We start from the raw sequence: 18,458 nt of genomic DNA on the forward strand, positions 1-18,458 counted from the left end.
ATGGTGTTCAATGGCAAATCTTCGAATATCCTGGTCCCGCTGAGACACGGGTGCTGGTGGGCTGGGCTCCCTTCCTGGAGGGATGCCCTGTGCCAGCCCCACAGCCAGTTAATACAAAGCCTGGAACATGCTTCACTTGCCAGTCACTGAGAGTCAGACTCTGCGTTTATTTAATGACTCTGTGAGCTAGATTTTTCTTGAGGAACATTTAAGTCACCCAGGGGTGAGGAGTCACGCAGGTCTTTTTGTTTCGGAAGATTCTGGATTCCAGTGAGATGTCGTGAAAGGAACACTGGCGGGGGGGCGGGGGGAGGGTTGTCCCACGCTCCCCTCTCCATGGGCTCTCTCCCCGCCCTCCCCCAGGCAGAAGTCCCCAGACCCGCCTGGAGCCAGGCTCACAGTCTGTGACTCAGAGCAGGTTTTGGGGGAAAGGGTGAGTTATTCTCTCCCCTCGGTTTCCAAGGTGACTTCTGGCCCCAAATTCTGCTACTATTTATTATGTGTCATCAGTGGCCAAGGATGTTGATCTTGGCCTGATGGCGTAAGCAGGCGCCGAGACATTTGCGTTTGTCCTGGTTGCCAGGCAGACGGGCCGTGGAGGTGGGAGGAGGAGGCTGGGTGCGTGGGGCTGGGCCGAGGCCGCAGTGAGCCCGCATCTGCCCGCCAGCGTCCAGGCCCTATGGGTTCGCAAGGTTTTTTAAGAATTCAGTTCCATGTGCTTCAGTATTTAGAAAACAGCAGAAATGAAGAGCTTCTCTGAACAATTACGCTCGTCTGCGGCGGGCTTTCTCTGCCGGTCGCCAGATAACTTGCGACTGCTCACTTCTTCCCCCAATTTACTCCTAGGTGAATAGACAGAGCGGTGAGGTCCTGAGACTGCGTCCACGTTGGGTCTTGGGACACAGATTGGCCTCACGCTTTAAACGCAAGGCCATGCTGTCAGGCCTTAGCAGGATGTCTGATTTCTGATTCCCAACGCCGAGCCCCTGCCTGGTAGGCGGCCTGTGTGATGAGCCTGGAGACCGGTTGTCATGGCAGCCGGTAAATCATGAGCTCACATCACATCAGGGACAGGCACTTGTGGGGCAGCCACGGAGACGGAAATCCCAGTTCTCGGGCCTGCAGGGCGTGGTGCTGTGTGCAGGGCCCTCCCCGTCCCAGGACCGGCACACCGCCCACCCTCCACACCGCCACAAACCGGGGAGGTTTTGTGACGTTATTGGGAACTGAGACACTGTCTTCTCTGCTCAGAGATGAGCCCACCCTGTCTCCTTAGAGCATGCAGTTCTCACGTAGTTGGGGTCATGAACCCCTTTGTCAGTCTCGTGAAGGTTATGGGTGGATCCCTTTCCAGAATAATGTTATTCAAGGCACAGAACAAAATACATAAGATGACGAGGAAAGCCGGTCATGTTGAAATACACTTAACAAAATAACAAAACAAACGTTACCACGTTTGATTTTGAAGTAGCAGTGAGTTTAAAGATTTTTTATTTATTTGAGAGAGGGAGAGGGTGAGAGAGTGCACACGAACTGGGGTGGGGGATGGAGAAACCCCAAGCCGACTCCAAGTAGAATGCAGAGCCTGTCTCTGGGCTCGACCCCACGACCCTGAGATCATGCCCTGAGCTGAAACCAAGAGTCGGATGCCCAACCAACTGAGCCACCCAGGTGCCCCAAAGTAGCAGTGAGTTTAAACCCACTTTGCAGTACCTGTTAACAGCCGCCGTGTGACAGGGGAGTCCTTGTGTTTTTCCTGTGTCATAGGTACATACCGATGTGGTTGGTTGTCCTTGTTCATAGTGGAAAGGAGCGCTGCATTTCACTTAGAGCTCAGTCCAAGTTCACAGATCCTCCGAGTTGGCTGCATGGGTCCTGGGCTCCGGGGTGCATGCTCCCCTTGGGCCTCCCTCCGAAGGGCTGGGCTTCTCTGGTCCTCAGATGGTGGGCAGGGTGTCTGACCATCAGGGCGCTCGGCCTGGTCAGGACTGGTCCTGGGGACGCCTGGTGGCGGGACTTGTACCTCGGGAAGCCAGACCAGCTGCCCGGGTGTGGGCCACGGTAGAGGGGCAGGCAGGCCACGGAAGCAGGTGCGTGCTGCCCGGTGGCAGCGCCGTGGGCTCCGAATTTGCCCGCCACGCCTGGTTTGTGTGGCTTCATCCTGAGGCAGAGCTGGGCCTTGGAGCTCACGTGTCTCTCGAGGAAGCCAGGACGTCCCTAAGAGAGAAAAATCACAGAATGCTGGGGTAAAGGACTAGGGAAAGCAGTGGAGCTGGGGCGGGGGGTGCTGAGAAGTGAGGAGCAGTACCTCATTCCTGTTGGGCCTGGCCTCCCACACGCGCGTCTCCTGGGTTCTTTCGGGGGGCACTTGGCTGGCTCCTGGCTAGGTGCTGAGGCCAACAGAGATGTGTCCTGGAAGGGCACTCATCGTGAGGTCACCTGGACACCAGGAAGTGACTGAAACAAAGCATGGTGGTTGAGGAGCCCAGGACGCCCCAAGGCCTGGTGCTATGTGGGGCATCAGGAACACAGGTCCCAAGCTGAGCCTTGAAGTGATGGTGTGCCCGTGGCCAGGAGGCCTCCGACTTGTTGGGCAGGGTAGCTGGGAGGGCAGAGATGAACTGTGGCGGGCGGGCAGGGCAGAGCTCGGCAGCAGCACTGGGGGGCACAGAAGGCGCTGGTCCTGTAGATTTTGAGGCTGGGAATCTGGACTCAAGACCCCAGTCCTCTTCCTCTTTGTGAACACCTGCCTCTCTCTCTCTCAGACCCTGCGCTCCCTGGGGGCCGGGGCCGTGCATGGCCTGGGCACTGCCTGCAGCCTAGGGTCGGATTTAGAAGATTAATTGGTCAGCAAGTCCATTGTTCTAGAGGCTGGGAGCCTGGAGCCCAAGCCAGCGAGGGGTGAAGATGGGTCTGGACGGCTGTGTTTTCAATGTGCGGGTGGAAGGGTGGGCAAGGAGAGCACCAGGGAGAGGGCAGAGATGGTGGGCTGGGGCCACGGGAGCCCTGGGGCTGGTGCTGCGGAGGGTGGTCCCCCCGTGCACTGAGCCCTCCGGCTGGCCCCCTGCTTCCTCTCCACGGATGTAGGTAGAGATGTTCCTACGTGGGTCTTCAGCACAGCATTTAATTTTTAAAGTGAGAATTTGGAAACCACTGAAATGCATCAGCAGGAGACGGCTCAGTGAGGAATGCGGTCATTAGAGGTTTGTTGTGGAGAATTGCATAATAGAATGTTAAATGAAGGCAGCCAGGGATAAATCTGCATAGTTGCAGGGGCGCTTGGGTGGCTCAGTCGTTAAGCATCTGCCTTCGGCTCAGGTCATAATCCCGGGGTCCTGGGATCGAGCCCCACGTCCGGCTCCCTACTCCATGGGAAGCCTGCTTCTCCCTCTTCCACTCCCCCTGCTTGTGTTTCCTCTCTAGCTGTCTCTCTCTCTGTGTCAAATAAATAAATCTTAAAAAAAAAAAAAAATCTGCATAGTTACACATACTGTAGAAGACTGACGTTTTAACAGGGATTACCTCTGATGGCATTTCAGGCAACTTTTATTTTCTTTGTATTTTTCTGTATTTTCTGTAATAAGTGTGTTTTGATATCAGAGAAAAATCTACATTATATGAAAGCAATCACAGTGCCCATCATTACAGACAGGGAAGCCAGACCCGTTCGTTCAGTGGGCTGTCACCCACAGGTGCCCCTTTAGAAAGTGCTCCGTGATCTGTAGTTAAGTGAAGAAGGCAGGTGAGGAGTGGGGCATGCCCAGTGGCCCCTACCCGTAAGCTCCCAGGTATCTGGTACGTCCTGAACGAGGTAACATGCATGTGAGATCTTCTGGAAGGGAGCCGCCTTCCTCCTCTTGGAGGGGCTCTTCGCTGTGCGTGAGGCTGCCTTCCGTCGTGGGGCTACTGCTGGTGTAGCCGGCCTGTGACTCCATGCCCCTCACACCGTCTCCCCCAGGAACTTGTGCTCTGCTCTCGCTGCGGCGTTCGTCCCCATAGCGAACGGGTCAGAATATCGACTTAGATCCTTGGTTCTGTGACCTCCCAGTTCCAGGTGGGAGAGAGGAAAGGTGATTGCGTGGGTTTAAGCTGTAGGTTTAAGCCCGAACCACGGGCTTCTCTGTAGGGTTATAGCACATCCCTCTCGCACGGGCCTGAAACTGGTTTGTGCTGAAACCATGAGATCTCCACAGTAGGCCGTGTCCCGGCCCAGCCCACCTGCAGCACGGCCAGGACGTGCCCTGCTGGCCGTTGCCCTGCGTCTGTCAGGTGCCAGGAGGTGCTGCCCCAGCAGCTTCCGTGGTGGGCTGTGAGCCCGGAGCCTGCTGCCCTCCTCGGCGCTTCTTGGCCCTAGGCCTACCTGCTGGGAGCATTTCGGTGGCCGAAGGCAGGGAACTTCCAGCGTTGTTCAAATTGCTCCCTGGGGACCCCCCTGAGACCTGGGGGCCCCAGGGTCTCTGTGCCGGCTTTTCTGTCTTTACAGCTGGGGTTAGAGTCTGTAGTCCCCTGCCACGCTGGAGGGAGTAAGTTGGAGGTAAGCAAAAGCCCTGAGAGACGGCTCTCAGCAGGGTCGCTGTTGGCACTTTGTCATCACGCAGGACTGTGGCGATGGGCAGGGAACCAGTGTAGCACCTCCCCCCCCACCCGGGGTGCCCACCCGTGGGAGAACCTCCGCAAGCCTTCACTCTTCTTTTCTGCTCAGCCCAGGTTCCTGCCCTGTGTGCCCATCCCTTACTTAGGGGGAGGGCTGGGACGAGGGTCCCACCCTGGCAAGGGGGCTGCCCGGAGATCATGCACGGGGCAGGGGTCACACAGAATGGTCTGGGACCCTCCTCTGAAAAGTTAGTGACAGTCCACACCCCGAGGGGTGGACTTCTTGAGGCGGACCAGCGGCGTCCCGCAGAAGCCTCACTTAGAAGCAGTGACAGGCTTGCCTTCCATGGCGTCTGTAAGAAAAACACCGAAACTTCCTGGTTGCTGTGACCCAGTTACTCATACACGGGAAGTCGATGACTCATTCACTACGTTTCCCTTTCACTGATTGAGATGTGGCTCTAAAAATGGAATTTTTAAGCACGTGTGCCGAGTCAGCAGCCGCGGTTCCGCAAACACTCATCGCCTACGTCACCTGACACTGGGTTAGAGGCTCGGGCTCCCCTGCCCTCGGAACCCGCCCGGTCGGGGGTGCGGACTCACCCGCGCGCTGAGGGGGGCTCAGGGGCTGTGCGGGCCTTGGACCTGCCATCTCCCTCCCCCAGCTGTGACCATCCAGTGTTCCTGGGTGAAAAAGGAGGGGTTGCCTTCCCATTCCCAAGGGTTTCCCCCACCCAGGGCAACAGTAGGACCAGCACAGGCACCCCGGGAAACGCCTTCCCAACAGAACTGTGCGCTCTGTGGCCGGGCGGGGAGAGGTGGCTGCACGCAGCTTGGGGCGGGGGCGGCGGCAGGTGCAGGCCTGGGCGTCGGGCATGGTTTTCACAAGCAGATGGAAAATGCATGTCTCGGGGAAGGCTTGGAGAAGGTGGGAGCACCTGGAAGGTGGGGAGGATTGCTTGGCCTGCCTCGGGCTGGCTGGCATGGCCACGGCTGGAGAGGAGCTGGGGTCTTCCCACGGGGTAGGGCTTTGGGGCGAGGTCCCCGCTGAGAGCAGCTCAGGGGCGTCTCTCTGGTGAAGGCTTCCCAGATCCTCCTCCTCTTGGGCTGTCACTTATCCAGCAGATGTTGACAGCACCCATGGTGGAGGAGGCTGAGTTGAGAACCGCCCCCCATCTCCGCAGCACAGGCTTGCCAAGCACCCTGCCCGGTGGGCGGTGGCTCGGGGTGCGGAGCCCTCCCTACCTCCCCCTGTTCCTCCCCGGCACATCTGCATCAGACTCTCCGTTCCTCCTTCAGCACGGGTCAGGGGAAATGGGCCTCACGGAGATTTGCCCTCTGGGCGATACTGGAATTAATTTTCCAAGTCATCTGTGTTAACCGTGATGAAGGTGTGTGTGCTGTTCAGGATTTGGTTTTCATCTCAGAACGTTATCCACCTGTTGGGGCCAGGAGCTAACAGTCCCAGGAAAGTGGCCGTCGCCCGCACACCATTCTATCCCTTTCTCATGCGCACGTGCTCTTCTGTGCACCTTGGCCTGAGCTAGATCCTCTCAGGTGCTTGGTTCGTGAGTCCTGCTTGTCTTGGGAGTTTACACTTGGGATTGACTCCCTGTGAAGTATAAAAATGAATCCAGGATCTCTCCGAGGACTGAGGCTGGGCGGGAGCCTTTATCCTCTTTGGTAGGAGAGTTTCCTTCCCGAGGGCATAAAACTGCTGGGAACCCTCCCGGCTCTGCTTGGAAAACTATTAGAGCTTTAACTTGTGATTGTATATTCCACACACCTTCCCACAAGCTGTCAGTATTTTCACTGTTAAAAGCCAGAAGCAAGGAAGAAATATCTTGTGAAGTCACATATTTCATGATTATATTTACCATTGTGTTTTCCCATTGCTTTTATTAATACAGGTTAGTAACACAAGCTGTGGACAGTTTCCCTTGGTCCCCATGGCCAATATTCTAGAAGTGATAGGTATCATGGAGACAGGAGAAATAGGCTCAACCAGAGAAATGGGCCGCAGGTGTGTCTGTGCCAGCGGTTAGATTTTGGGAAGGTAAACTCATCTGAATCTAGCTGGGGATGGATGGCTGCTGATGGGCGGGAGGAAGCCTTGGTTCAGAAGTGGGCACCGCAGCTCACTGCTCCTGTCTGAGCCTTGGACGGCTTCACTTTTCAGAGGCGGCACCTTGGCTCCATAGCTGCGATGCACGGTCAACTGTGAAAAGCACTTTGTAAACTGGAAAGCCCTTATTCAGTGTGGATAGTGCTCCGGTTCCTGAAATGGACTGTGTCTCTGTGGCTGGACATTTCCTGGGGCACAATCGTAACTTCTGGGGTTCATCTGTGCTTCTGTATTGGCAAGATTCCTCTTGCTGGTTAGGCTTCTGCCTGAGAGCGTGGACCACGTACTAGTGGGCTGTGGAGTCCACTCCTGGGCATGGTCAGGATCTGCAGTGCGAAGGATCGCGTGTGACCTGCGCTTACGAGGAGTAAACATGCCTAATCCATTAGATGACGTGCACTCAGACGGTGTCCTGGGAGGAGACATATGAGCTGCCTGAGAGCACTATTTATTTTTGTATGCTTGGTCCTGGACATGACCCAGCACATAAGGGGCACACGAGTGTGCTCGTTGTAGGGGTGGTGTGTTGTGTGCGAGTCTGTAAATACGGCATCTCTGGTCATAATAGGTTAGTGAGACAGACCTGAAGGTTCCAGATGGGACAGCTCAGTGAGATTCCTAACCTTTAAAGCATGTTCGCTTTCTCGTACAAAGAAAACAAAACAAAAAGTAACTGAAGGACTCTGAGTTTTTCTAGGTCAGAAATGCAGTAAAAACAGCTTAAATTATTTTTAGTAGCATACTTTTGTTTCCAGTAAATGTCAGTAGGGATTGAAGTACATGGGATTTTTTTTTTTTTTTAAATGAGGAGGATTTAAAAAAAAAAATGTGAGCAAAAACTAAGAGGATTCTGTTACTGGAAAAATATTTAATCGTTTTTTTTTTCCTAAGCCACAGTTTGAACTTTATTAGAATTAGTGAAAATCTGAGTTGGGGTAAAGTTTCTTTCTACTGTCTGTGGCGGGAAAAATACGTTCCTTGATTAAATTAATGACTTAACTAGGAATGCAGGAGGGCCGGCCACCACCTTGGTGTTTTTGGCCCCTTTAATCACATGTGAATCGTAGCCCTTTGATCTTGTCTCCTCTTCTGATAATTCACACTGTCCCATCTTCCCAGTCTCTCGTATGCAAAGAAAGAGCAGCAATGTACATATACATATATAACCAATGAGTCACTACAGTGCATTTTTAAGTCAAGAATTGGCTTGATGTTGAAGCACCTCCTTTGTGGAAATGGGGTGTTGGTCTGTTGCAGAGGAGGAGGTGAGTTGTGGTTTCCAGGGGCAGGAGAGATTGCACGGATAGTTGAGTGCTCGTGTTGACCTGAGCACAGGTGTCTGAAGCCCCTGGAATGGGGGCTGGGGTGTAGGAAGTGGTGGTGCTCAGGGTGGGGTGTGGCAGGGTGTGTATATGAGCGCTGGTGTCGGGAAGGCTCGGGTGTCTTGACTCTGGAGGTTGCAAACGTCTTCCTTCCTGACTTCTTCCTGAAAGAGTAAAGGACTCTTTCTGAGCGACTTTGGCAGCCTTTCCTTACGTGTCTGAGCCTCAGCTTCCACAGTTATAAATGGAAAGAGATTGACCAGATGTTTCTGGGCTCTTCTTGTGCATCAGGTGCTCTTAGACCCTAGGGCAGGCAGATCTTCCTCAAGTTGCTCAGGTCCAGCTGGGGAGACAGCCAAATGGGAGTACAGCGCAGTGTAGCAAATTTGTCCTGGAAATGTGAATAAAGCAAGCTAGAGACAGAAGTAAGGGGCTCTGACAAGTGAGGCTGGTCCTCGGGATTGAGAAGGTCTTGGAGTGGCAGGAGACAAGGCTGAGGCCAGGTGGTGCACACGGGAAGGCTGATTGTTGGAGCCAGGTGGTGGGCAGCCACGGAAGTACGTGGGCAGGGTGAGATCAGACTCTCTGGCCTGGAGTGTAGAAAGTGGGTCGGTGCGGGTGGGGGTGCCTGGAAGTCAAGACCCCGTTAGAGGGCTTCCCTCACTCCCTGTCCTGGGTGAAATGGGGATCCGAGCTGGGGTGGAGAGGGATGGATAGGAAAGGATGAATTCGAGAGGAAGCTGGTAAAATGAGGAGGACTGTTGTGCAGTTGGCTGTGAGGGTTGGGTGGCAAGGGTCTTGATAGTGGGGAGACCACGGCCTCATGGATGGAGGCATGTCCTGGGGGGGAAAGCAGTTTAATTGGGCGTGCAGTTTCAAGGGTCCGTGAGCTTGTGTAACAGACGAAGGGGGCTGGGTAGAGCATCCAACACTTGCAGGATCTGGGCAGAGCAAGGAGAGGACCAAGGAGGGAACAATTTGAAAAAGGAGGGCATGGTGCCGTGTCACATGCCTCCCTTGAGCCTCGCAGTTGGGGGGTGTCTCTGTGATGACACAGACTTGGAGAGGGGTAGGGGCGTGGGATTCAGGTGTTCGTGGGAACGTGGGAGCACAGGGAGGAGGAGGAGGGAACGAGTATGTGTGTGGGGGGGGGCATGTGACAGCGAGGGTCCACGGGGGCTGGGAAGGGTGGGCCACGACGGGAGGAGGCGCACGAGTGTGCTCTAGGGGAGCCGCGGTTTCCCGTGTAACGGGCGTTCTCTTGGCCGTTGCAGTGCTCGCACCCCCCGCGCCGCCGCCGCCACCCATCCAAGGATATGCCTTCAAGCCTCCGCCTAGACCCGACTTCGGGACCTCCGGGAGAACAATCAAGTTACAGGCCAACTTCTTTGAAATGGACATTCCAAAAATTGACATCTATCATTATGAATTGGATATCAAGCCAGAAAAATGCCCAAGGAGAGTTAACAGGTATTCTGTCCTTTCATCCTTTATTGATCTTGATTGATTTATGTGGATAAGCTATGCACACAAGCCCACCATTTTAAACTAATCAACCCTTCCATTCCCAGCAGGTCCTTCCCTGGGGGTTGCTGTTGTAGTTACTTTTTGAAAAATGTTTTGTGTATTTCACTGTATCTTGATACATTTGTTAAGTGTGTAGCTCTGTGAGTTTGGACAAATATGTGCGCATGCCCATCAGCTCAGAACGTTGCCTCGTGCCTTTTCATCAGTCCCAGCCCGAAGGCTGGTGCTCTGACCTGTGTCACCACTGATTTGTTCCCTGCTGGGGGAGGGGGGCTGGGACACAGAGGAGTCTTAGAGCCTGTGAGATAGTCTCCCCCCACCTGCTCCTTCGACTCGGCACGACGTTTTTGAGATTGACTGGTATCGCTGTATTAATAGCTTCTTACTTTTATTGCTGAGGAATATTTCATGATATGAATATTTCATAATTTATTCATATTCTTGTTGGATGCTTGGGCTGTCTAGGCTTTGCCATCATGAACAAAGCTGCCGTGAACATAGCTGTTCAAGTCTTTTTTTGTGGACATGCATTTTCATTTCTCTTAGATGCAAACTCAGAAGTGAAATTGCTGTATCATAGGGGAGGTGCGGGTTTAGCTGCATGAGAAACCTCGAAGTCGTTGTCCAGAGTGGCTGCTGACTCATTCTCCTGTCAGAGGTGTGAGGTTCTGGGTGTTCCACGTCCTTCTCAGCATGTGGGAGAGTCAGCCTGTGAGATTTTTGCTGTTTCAGTGTGTCTCAGGGTTTCTCTTTGTGGTTTTAATTGTCATGTCTTGGTAGCTAGCGAGTTGAGCACCTTTTCATGTGCTCATATCTGTAATTCCGTTATATTTACACATCACGTAGTATCAGGTCACATAGTATTTCTTTTTTTTTTTTTAAGATGTTTATTTGAGAGAGAGAGAGAGAACATGAGCCCCGGGGGGTGGGAGGGGGGCAGAGGGAGGAGCAGACTCCCCGCCGAGCAGGGAGCCCGACACAAGGCTCGATCCCCAGGACCCCAGGATCATGACCCGAGCCGAAGGCAGATGCTTCACCGACTGAGCCACCCAGGCGCCCCCTCATAGTATTTCTAATAAAGTGTCTGTTGAAGCCTCTTCGCTGTCTTGTCTCTTTGTTACTGATTTGTGGGAGTTTGTAATATATTTGAGGTGCAAGTCTATAGTGGGCATGTTTTCACCTGGCTTGAGGCTTGCTATTTCACTTTCTAAGTGGTGTCTCTTAATGAGCAGATTTTTATAATTTTGTTGACATCCAGTCTATAAAATTTTGAAAATGGTTATCATATTGTGTGTTCTCTTCAGAAAATCTTCGTCTATCTGAAGGGTACAGGTATTTTTTTAAGCAGAATTAGAGTTTGGGCCCATATATATATACTTATATATATATTTTAAGATTTTATTTATTTATTGGAGAGAGAGCGCGAGTGTGCAAGAGTGTGCGCAGGCGCAGGGGAGGAGCAGAGACAGAATCTCATCCAGACTCTGAGTTGAGCTCAGGGCCTGACACGGAGCTTGGAGATCATGACCTGAGCCAAAACCAAGAGTTGGTGGCTTAACCCAGTGGGCCACCCAGGTGTCCCAGGCCTGTATATTTATTTAGGCCTGTGATCCATCTTGGATTAATGTTTGTGTGTGGTGGGAGGTAAGGGTCTGTTGAGAAGACTTTTCTTTCCCCATTGATTTACCTGGGCACCTTTGGGGGCAGGGGGTGAATCAGTTGATTTTCATTGCTACCAGAAAGTCCCCTGGAATGTTTTATTGCAGTGGCTTTGAAACTACAGATCAATTTGGGGAAAGTGGATGCTGTTGAATCTCTTGGTCCAAACACATTGCTGCCCTCCCCCTTGATTAGGTCTACTTTAATTTCTTGCAGAACTTATTGATACTTTCAACATAGAGGTTTTTCATTTTATTTACTCTTAAGTATGTTGTGTTCTTTGATGTTATTATAAATTGTATTTTAAAATTTCATTGTCCAGGAGGGAAGTTTTTCAGGAGGGAATGACTGCTAACGAGTGTGGGGTTTCTTTTTGGAGTGATGACAAATGTTCTAAACTTAGACTGTGGTGCTCTGAGGGGGACAACCCTCTGAATATACTATAACCATTTAGTTGTGCACTTTAAAGATGTTGAAGAGTTTTTCATTTTTTAACAAAGATCGTTTTCTTTCTTTCCAGTTTCTAATGCATTTTATTTATTTATTTATTTATTTTTTACTCACTTTATTGCAGCGGCTAAGAAATCCAGTATAAATAATGTTGAATATATGTGGTGAAAACAGACATCCTTGCCTTGTTTCCACTCTTATGGGGGAATCATTCATTCCTTTGCCTATAAAATATTCTGTTAGTTGTAGGATTTTCTTGGAGACTCTGTCAGGCTGAGGGAATTCTCTCCTAATTTGCTGAGAAGTATCCTCATCATTAGGTGTTGAGTTCTGTCAAATGCTTTCTCTGCATCTGTTGGGGTGATCATGTAGTTTTTCTTCTTTTTTTCCCCCAAGTCCTGTTTTATTTTTAAAGATTTATTTACTTATTTGAGGGAGGGTGGGGGGGGCAGAGGGGGAGAGAGTCTCAAGCAGACTCCGTGCTGAGTGCAGAGCCTGACGCAGGGCTTGATCTCACGACCCTGAGATCATGACCTGAGCCGAAACCAAGAGTCGGACTCTGAACTGACTGAGCCCCACAGACGCCCCTTCCCACCTCCTGTTAATGAGATAGTATTGCATTGATTTTTTTATGTTAAATTAGCTTGAATTTCTGAGTCATGATGTATTATTTTACCCACATCTTTAGTCATGATCAGTTATTTTCTATATTGCCAGATTTAGTTTATTAGCATTTTGTTGTCAATTTTTGTGTCTCTACTTCCGAGAGACATTGATCTGTACTTTTCTTCTCTTCTCAGGTTTTGATAGCAGGGGTATGTGACATTGTCACGCATGCTGGGAGGTGCTCCGTCCTCTCCAGATGCTGGAAGAGGAAAGTAAAAGAGTGGTATAATTTCTTTCTTAAATGTGTGACTGAATGTGTCATTGAAATCACGTGGACCTAGGGTTTTCTTCATACCATTTAATTTCTTTATCAGAGATCGGGCTGTTCAGAATTTTCTCTTTTTGTGTCAGTTTGATAGTTTGCGTCTTTCGAGGAGTCTATTTCATCTACGTCGTTGAGTTGACTTGCTAAAAACTGTTGACAGGGTCCCTTTAACGTCTGTGGGACTTGTAGGGCAGACCCCGTTTGTGTCTTCTCTCTCTGCCTTCATCCGCTTTGCTAGGGGTTTGTCAATTATATTCTTCTTTTCATAGAAATAGCATTTTACTTTGCTGATTTTTCTCTTTTGTTGATGCCCCCCTTCCGTTTTCTTTTATCTTTCTTACCCTATTCATTTTGAGGTTAGATCATCAAATTTAAACCTTCCTTCTTCTCCAGTCCTTTTGTTTGAGGCTGTAGATTTCCCTCTGAGCCTGGTTTTAGCTACAGCCCACAGGTTTTGATACATTTTAATTTTCATTCAAAATATTTTCTCATTTTCCCTGTGTATTCTTCTTTAACCCATGTTTTTTTATTTGTTTTTAGAAATGTGTTCAAATTTTAACTCTTTGGATTTTTTTTGTTTGTTTTTGTTTGGTTTTTTTTTTTTTGATACCCTGTTGTCATTGATTGCTAATTTAATTCCTTTATGGTTAGAGAACATACTCTGTAAGATTTCAGTCTTCTGAAATTTATTGGAACTTATTTTATGGCTAAGCCTGTGATTTATCTTAAGTGTTATTGAGACACTTGAAAAGAATGTGTATCCTGTTTTGGTGGGGTTGGAGATTTATGAATAGTAGATGGAGTTGGTTGATAGTATTGTTCCAAGCCTTTATACCCATTCTCATTGTTTTCGTCCTACTGTGATGTGGATTTGTCTATTTCTCCCTTTAGTACTGTTTCTATTTCATGTGTTTCAAAGCTCTGTTCCTAGATAGACACATTTATAATTTTTTGTCTTCCATGGTAAATTGACCTCTTCATCACTAGGAAGTATTCTCCATATTTTGTAACTCTTCTTGTTTAAAAAGCCTTTCCTGCCTGATTATTAATACAGTCTCAACCATTCTTAGGCATACTGTTGAGCTGATACATACCTTTGTACATACTTGTGCTCTCAACCTGTGTGTGTGTGTGTGTGTTTGTGTGTGCATATGTCAAGTATGTCCATTGTAGATATCACAGGGACTTACTTTATTTCTGATTTTTTTTTTAATTTTTATTTATTTATTTGAGAGAGAGAATGAGATAGAGCGTGAGAGGGGGGAGGGTCAGAGGGAGAAGCAGACTCCCCGCCGAGCAGGGAGCCTGATGTGGGACTCGATCCCGGGACTCCAGGATCACAACCTGAGCCGAAGGCAGTTTCTTAACCAACTGGGCCACCCAGGCGCCCCTTATTTCTGGATTTTAATGGGTATGTTAGATTTGCTTAAATATAATGTAAATTTAAATTTAATTATCTGTGGTTGAAGTCTACCATCTCACTATTTTTTAAAATTTCTGTATCTGTTTTTTTATTCTTGTTTCTCTTTTCCCTTCTCCTTTTGAGCTCATCAAACGTTCTTTATTCCATTTATTCCCTCTTCTTGTTTGTACCTCTTTTTGCTTTTTAAGTGATTGCTTTCCAAATTTCAGTATGCATCTTTGATTTACCAGTCTACTTAGTGTTAATACTGTAACTTCATATAAAATGTAAGAATTTTATAGTAGTGTAATTCTATTTACCCATCTGTCTGTTGTTGTCATGTATTTTACTTCTGTATACATTATAAATTCCATGGTACGATGCTGTTAGTTTAAGGAAATTAAGAAAACAGTCTGTTTACCCATATATGAGCCATACCTGGTTCTCTGCTGATGAGTGTTTTCACCTGGCACCATTTCCTTTCAGCCTGAAGAATATCCTTTAGCCTTTCTTGTGCGAGTGTGCCCATGATGAATTCTTCTAGCACCTTTTTGAAATCTACAAATGTGTTTATTTCCTTCTTATTTTTGAAAGATTTTTTTGCTGGGTATAGAATTCTAAATTTACCTTTTCCCCCCAACACTTTAAAGTTGTCATTATATTACCTTTTAATCATCATTATTTCTGACGAATTTTCACTTTATTTTCTTACTGTACTTCACCTCTATGTAATTTGTCATTTTTTCCTGTGAATATTTTCTGTTTTAATTTTGCTTTTCAGCAGTTTGACTCTGACGTACCTAAGTGTGATTTTCTTTGTATTTTTCCTTCTTGGTGTTCATTAGAGTTTTTCTGGGTTTGTATGTTGATTATCTTTCATGAAATTTGGGTGAAATGCTGGCTGTCATTTCTTAAAATATTTTTTCTGCCCCATTTTCTCCTTTATGGGATTGCAATGATGTGTTTGTTAGGCCATTTTTATATTGTCTTCAGGTCATTGAGCCTGTGATTTTTAAAAAAGTCTTTTTCCTCTCTTTCTACAGTTTGGATAATCCTTATTGATCTATCTTCAAGATCACTTTACCTCCTCCACTTTTTTTTGTCGTATCCAGTCTTCTGTGGTAATCGTCTAATAATTGTTTTTCATTTAGATACAGTACTTTTCAGTTCTAGATTTTGCATTTGGTTCTTTTTCATAGTTTCTCTGCTGAGACTCCCCAGCTATTCACTCATTGTCCCCATCTTTTTCTTAATGACCTGAATGTACTTAGAGTAACAGCACGTGTATTACAGCAGTCCTTGTCTGCTAATTACAACATATGGCTCATTTCAAGATCTGTTTCTATCGACAGGTTTTTCCTTAGATTACTCATGCCACCCTTTTGCTTATTTACACACATAGTAAATTGTTGTTGAACATTATGTACATTACATCGAGGGAGGCTGGCTTTTGCTGTCTTCTCCGGTACCTTGCCCCACAAACTCCTACCTCTTCTGCAGACCCAGACTCTGCTCCCCATCTCCTCAGTGCGACAGGACTGCTGCTGTCCGGTGCTCCTTCCCCCGGGTTGTGGTTTGGAAACTGCCCCCTGGCTGAGTGGGTGTGCGGCTTACCTCATGTGTTTCCCTTGCCTCAGTAATCACAGTCTTTTTTTTTTTTTTTAATTTTTTTTTTTTTATTTGAGAGAGAGAGAATGAGACAGAGAGCACGAGAGGGAAGAGGGCAGAGGGAGAAGCAGACCCCCTGCCGAGCAGGGAGCCCGATGCGGGACTCAATCCCAGGACTCCAGGATCATGACCTGAGCCGAAGGCAGTCACTCAACCAACTGAGCCACCCAGGCGCCCAGTAATCACAGTCTTAAGCTGCCTGTTTTTCATTTTGCCAAAAATAGCCATCTCATATTTTCTCTAGTTTTGTAGTTAAGTTCGTGGAAGGGTAAGTCCAATACTAATTACTTTGTCATGGTCAGAAACAGAATTCTCAGTTGCAGTTTGAGAACTCACGTTGGCTGCCCAGTTTGTGCTGGTACCTTGTGAAGTGCTCTTTGCTAGAATATTGTTTTTCCTGATTACAGTCTTTTTAAGAGAAAGAATGTTTGGGCATTCAGTTCCCTTATCTATAAAACGAAACGGTTGGACTGGATATTTACCCTGAAGATACAGATGTAGTGAAAAGAAAGGCCATATGCACCCAATGTTCATAGCAGCAATGTCCGCAATCGCCAAACTGTGGGAAGAGCCCAGATGTCCATTGACAGATGAATGGATAAAGAAGATGTGGTCCATATAGACAATGGAATATTACTCAGCCATCAGAACAGATGAATACCTACCATTTACATCAACATGGATGGGACTGGAGGGTATTATGCTAAGGGAAATAAGTCAGTCAGAGAAAGACAATTATATGGTTTCATTCATATGTGGAACGTAAGGAATAGCGTAGAGGAAGGGAGAGAGAACTGAATGGGAAGAAATCAGACAGGGAGACCAAACCATGGAGACTCTTTTTTTTTTTTTTTTTAAGATTTTATTTATTTATTTGAGAGAGAGAGAGCGCACATGAGAGGGGGAGGGTCAGGGGAGAAGCAGACTCCCTGCCGAGCAGGGAGCCCGATGCGGGACTCGATCCCCAGACTCCAGGATCATGACCTGAGCCGAAGGCAGTCGCTTAACCAACTGAGCCACCCAGGCGCCCCCACCATGGAGACTCTTGACTCTGGGAAACAAACTGAGGGTTGCTGCAGGGGAGGAGGTTGGGGGGATGGGGTAACAGGGTGATGGGCATTAAGGAGGGCACGTCATGTGATGAGCACTGGGTGTTATATACAACTAATGAATCATTGAACACTACATCTGAAACGAATGATATATTATCTGTTGGCTAATTGAATTTAAATTTTAAAAAAAAAGCTTCTATCTTAAAAAAAAACTAAGCAACTGGATTTGCCCAGTGTGACCAATATACATTGGTCCAGGCTCTTTATTTTTAATTTTTTAAAGTAGGCTCCATGTCCAGTGTAGGGCTTGAATTCATAATCCTGAGTTTGAGAGTTGCATGCTGTACCAGTTGAGCCAGCCCAGCGTCCCAGTCCGCACTCTTTAGAGGGTGATTTGGTGTAATATTAAAATAAAAATAGTATATGCCCTTTGATCCACCAATTGTACCACTAAGTATTTATCCCACAAAGGTATGGCCCCAAAGAGACAGCACTTGACAGTTATATGAGAACCTTTAAAATACGTGCTTACTAAAAAACATGTGTTTCTGAAGAAAAACTTTGGGCACAACTGGTTTCAACAGCTCTCTTTACTGACGACCTTCCAGTCTGAAACGCTTTGAGCCTGTCCGTGAATGGCCTTGTTTGTTGCTCAGTTTCCCTGAGGCAAACACCTGTGTGGAACAGATTCAATATACTCTCAGAGGATGAGGCACAGAGAAGCATGCACACTTTCTGGGCTTTTTCTTGGTATGATGGCCGTTGGGCTCTTATTACGCCATCAGCCCCATTATACAAGATGAGGTGGTTTTTGTTGTTGTTGTTGTTGTTGTTGTTTTCCCCATGAAGGAGAGATGACTAAGGCTTTGTCATCTGGCAACAGAAAAAGGCTGCTGGTGGTTAAAATTTGATGTCTTTACCTGACTGTGCCACCACATCCTTGTTGTAGTTACATCGACAAGGTTCTAAAGTTACCCGGTGTTTGGAAATCCCTCAAGTCAAACAGTAAGTCATAAAGATGGGGTTTGAGCTGCATTTTTGTGGCCAAGGCCAGCCCACTTACTAGCATGCCATGCTCTCCCCTGGGTTTTGAGCCAACCTGAGAATTGTGGCCCAGTTAAATGTGTGAGCCTTCAGGATTCTTTATTTTACTATGACTCCTGATGGACTTTGGCTAAGGTCCAATCTCAAAATTGTTATCCATCAAAATAGTGTAGAAAAAACGTTGGAAGTGAAGCTTTCCTGTTACTCAAACCCACATGCTAGCACTGTGCTTCATCCCTTCCTCTTCCAACCTTGCTGGCAGCATGACCAGCCACACTTACGAAACCCCCACTCATGAGGTGGGTACCATGGGGGTGCAGTGTGGGCGAGAGAGGCGCGGTTCATGGCCCCAGTGGGGAAGAGTGCTGCTGGCAGCGACGGGTAGTACTCGGAGCCTGCGCTGCTGGAGGGAGGCTGTGCTCTGTCCCCCTGGGAGTGACTGGCGCGATGGTCCTTAACATCCCATCTTCTTACCTAGTTCTCCTTCCACACGACAGTCTCTGTGACAGCAAGGACAGTGTCTGAATTCTGAGCCCCCCCAGCCTTGTGCAGGGCACATGGTAGATGTTTAATAAGTTCAACCCTGAAGCTTTGTGCAAAGCTGAGTGAAAACTGCCATCCATCTACTGTATGATGCATCACTGTGAGTTCTCGCCTCGTGTACCCTCCATCCCTGGCCATACCA

General features: G+C 48.3%; 1 protein-coding gene across 6 annotated transcripts in view; it reads left to right on the forward strand.

Moving 5' to 3' along the window:
• AGO2 (argonaute RISC catalytic component 2) overlaps positions 1-18,458 on the forward strand; it is a 111,819-nt gene that overhangs the window by 41,598 nt on the left and 51,763 nt on the right. For 5 of the 6 annotated variants that reach the window (XR_010410490.1, XR_010410489.1, XR_010410488.1 and 2 more), the window contains exon 2: positions 9,315-9,510. The exons of the other annotated variant lie outside the window; for it this stretch is intronic. Coding sequence is in view for 2 of the 5 variants with exons in the window: in XM_064587830.1 (XP_064443900.1) it covers positions 9,315-9,510 (196 nt within the window). In the remaining 3 variants the exon portion in view is untranslated. The remainder of the gene's footprint in view (positions 1-9,314; positions 9,511-18,458) is intronic. 6 annotated transcript variants of the gene reach the window in all.

The sequence above is a fragment of the Mirounga angustirostris genome, unplaced genomic scaffold (genome assembly GCF_029215605.1).
Source record: "Mirounga angustirostris isolate CCGP_5_RB_7025 unplaced genomic scaffold, mMirAng1.0.hap1 SCAF_4, whole genome shotgun sequence".
In the NCBI taxonomy this organism is placed as follows: domain Eukaryota; kingdom Metazoa; phylum Chordata; class Mammalia; order Carnivora; family Phocidae; genus Mirounga; species Mirounga angustirostris.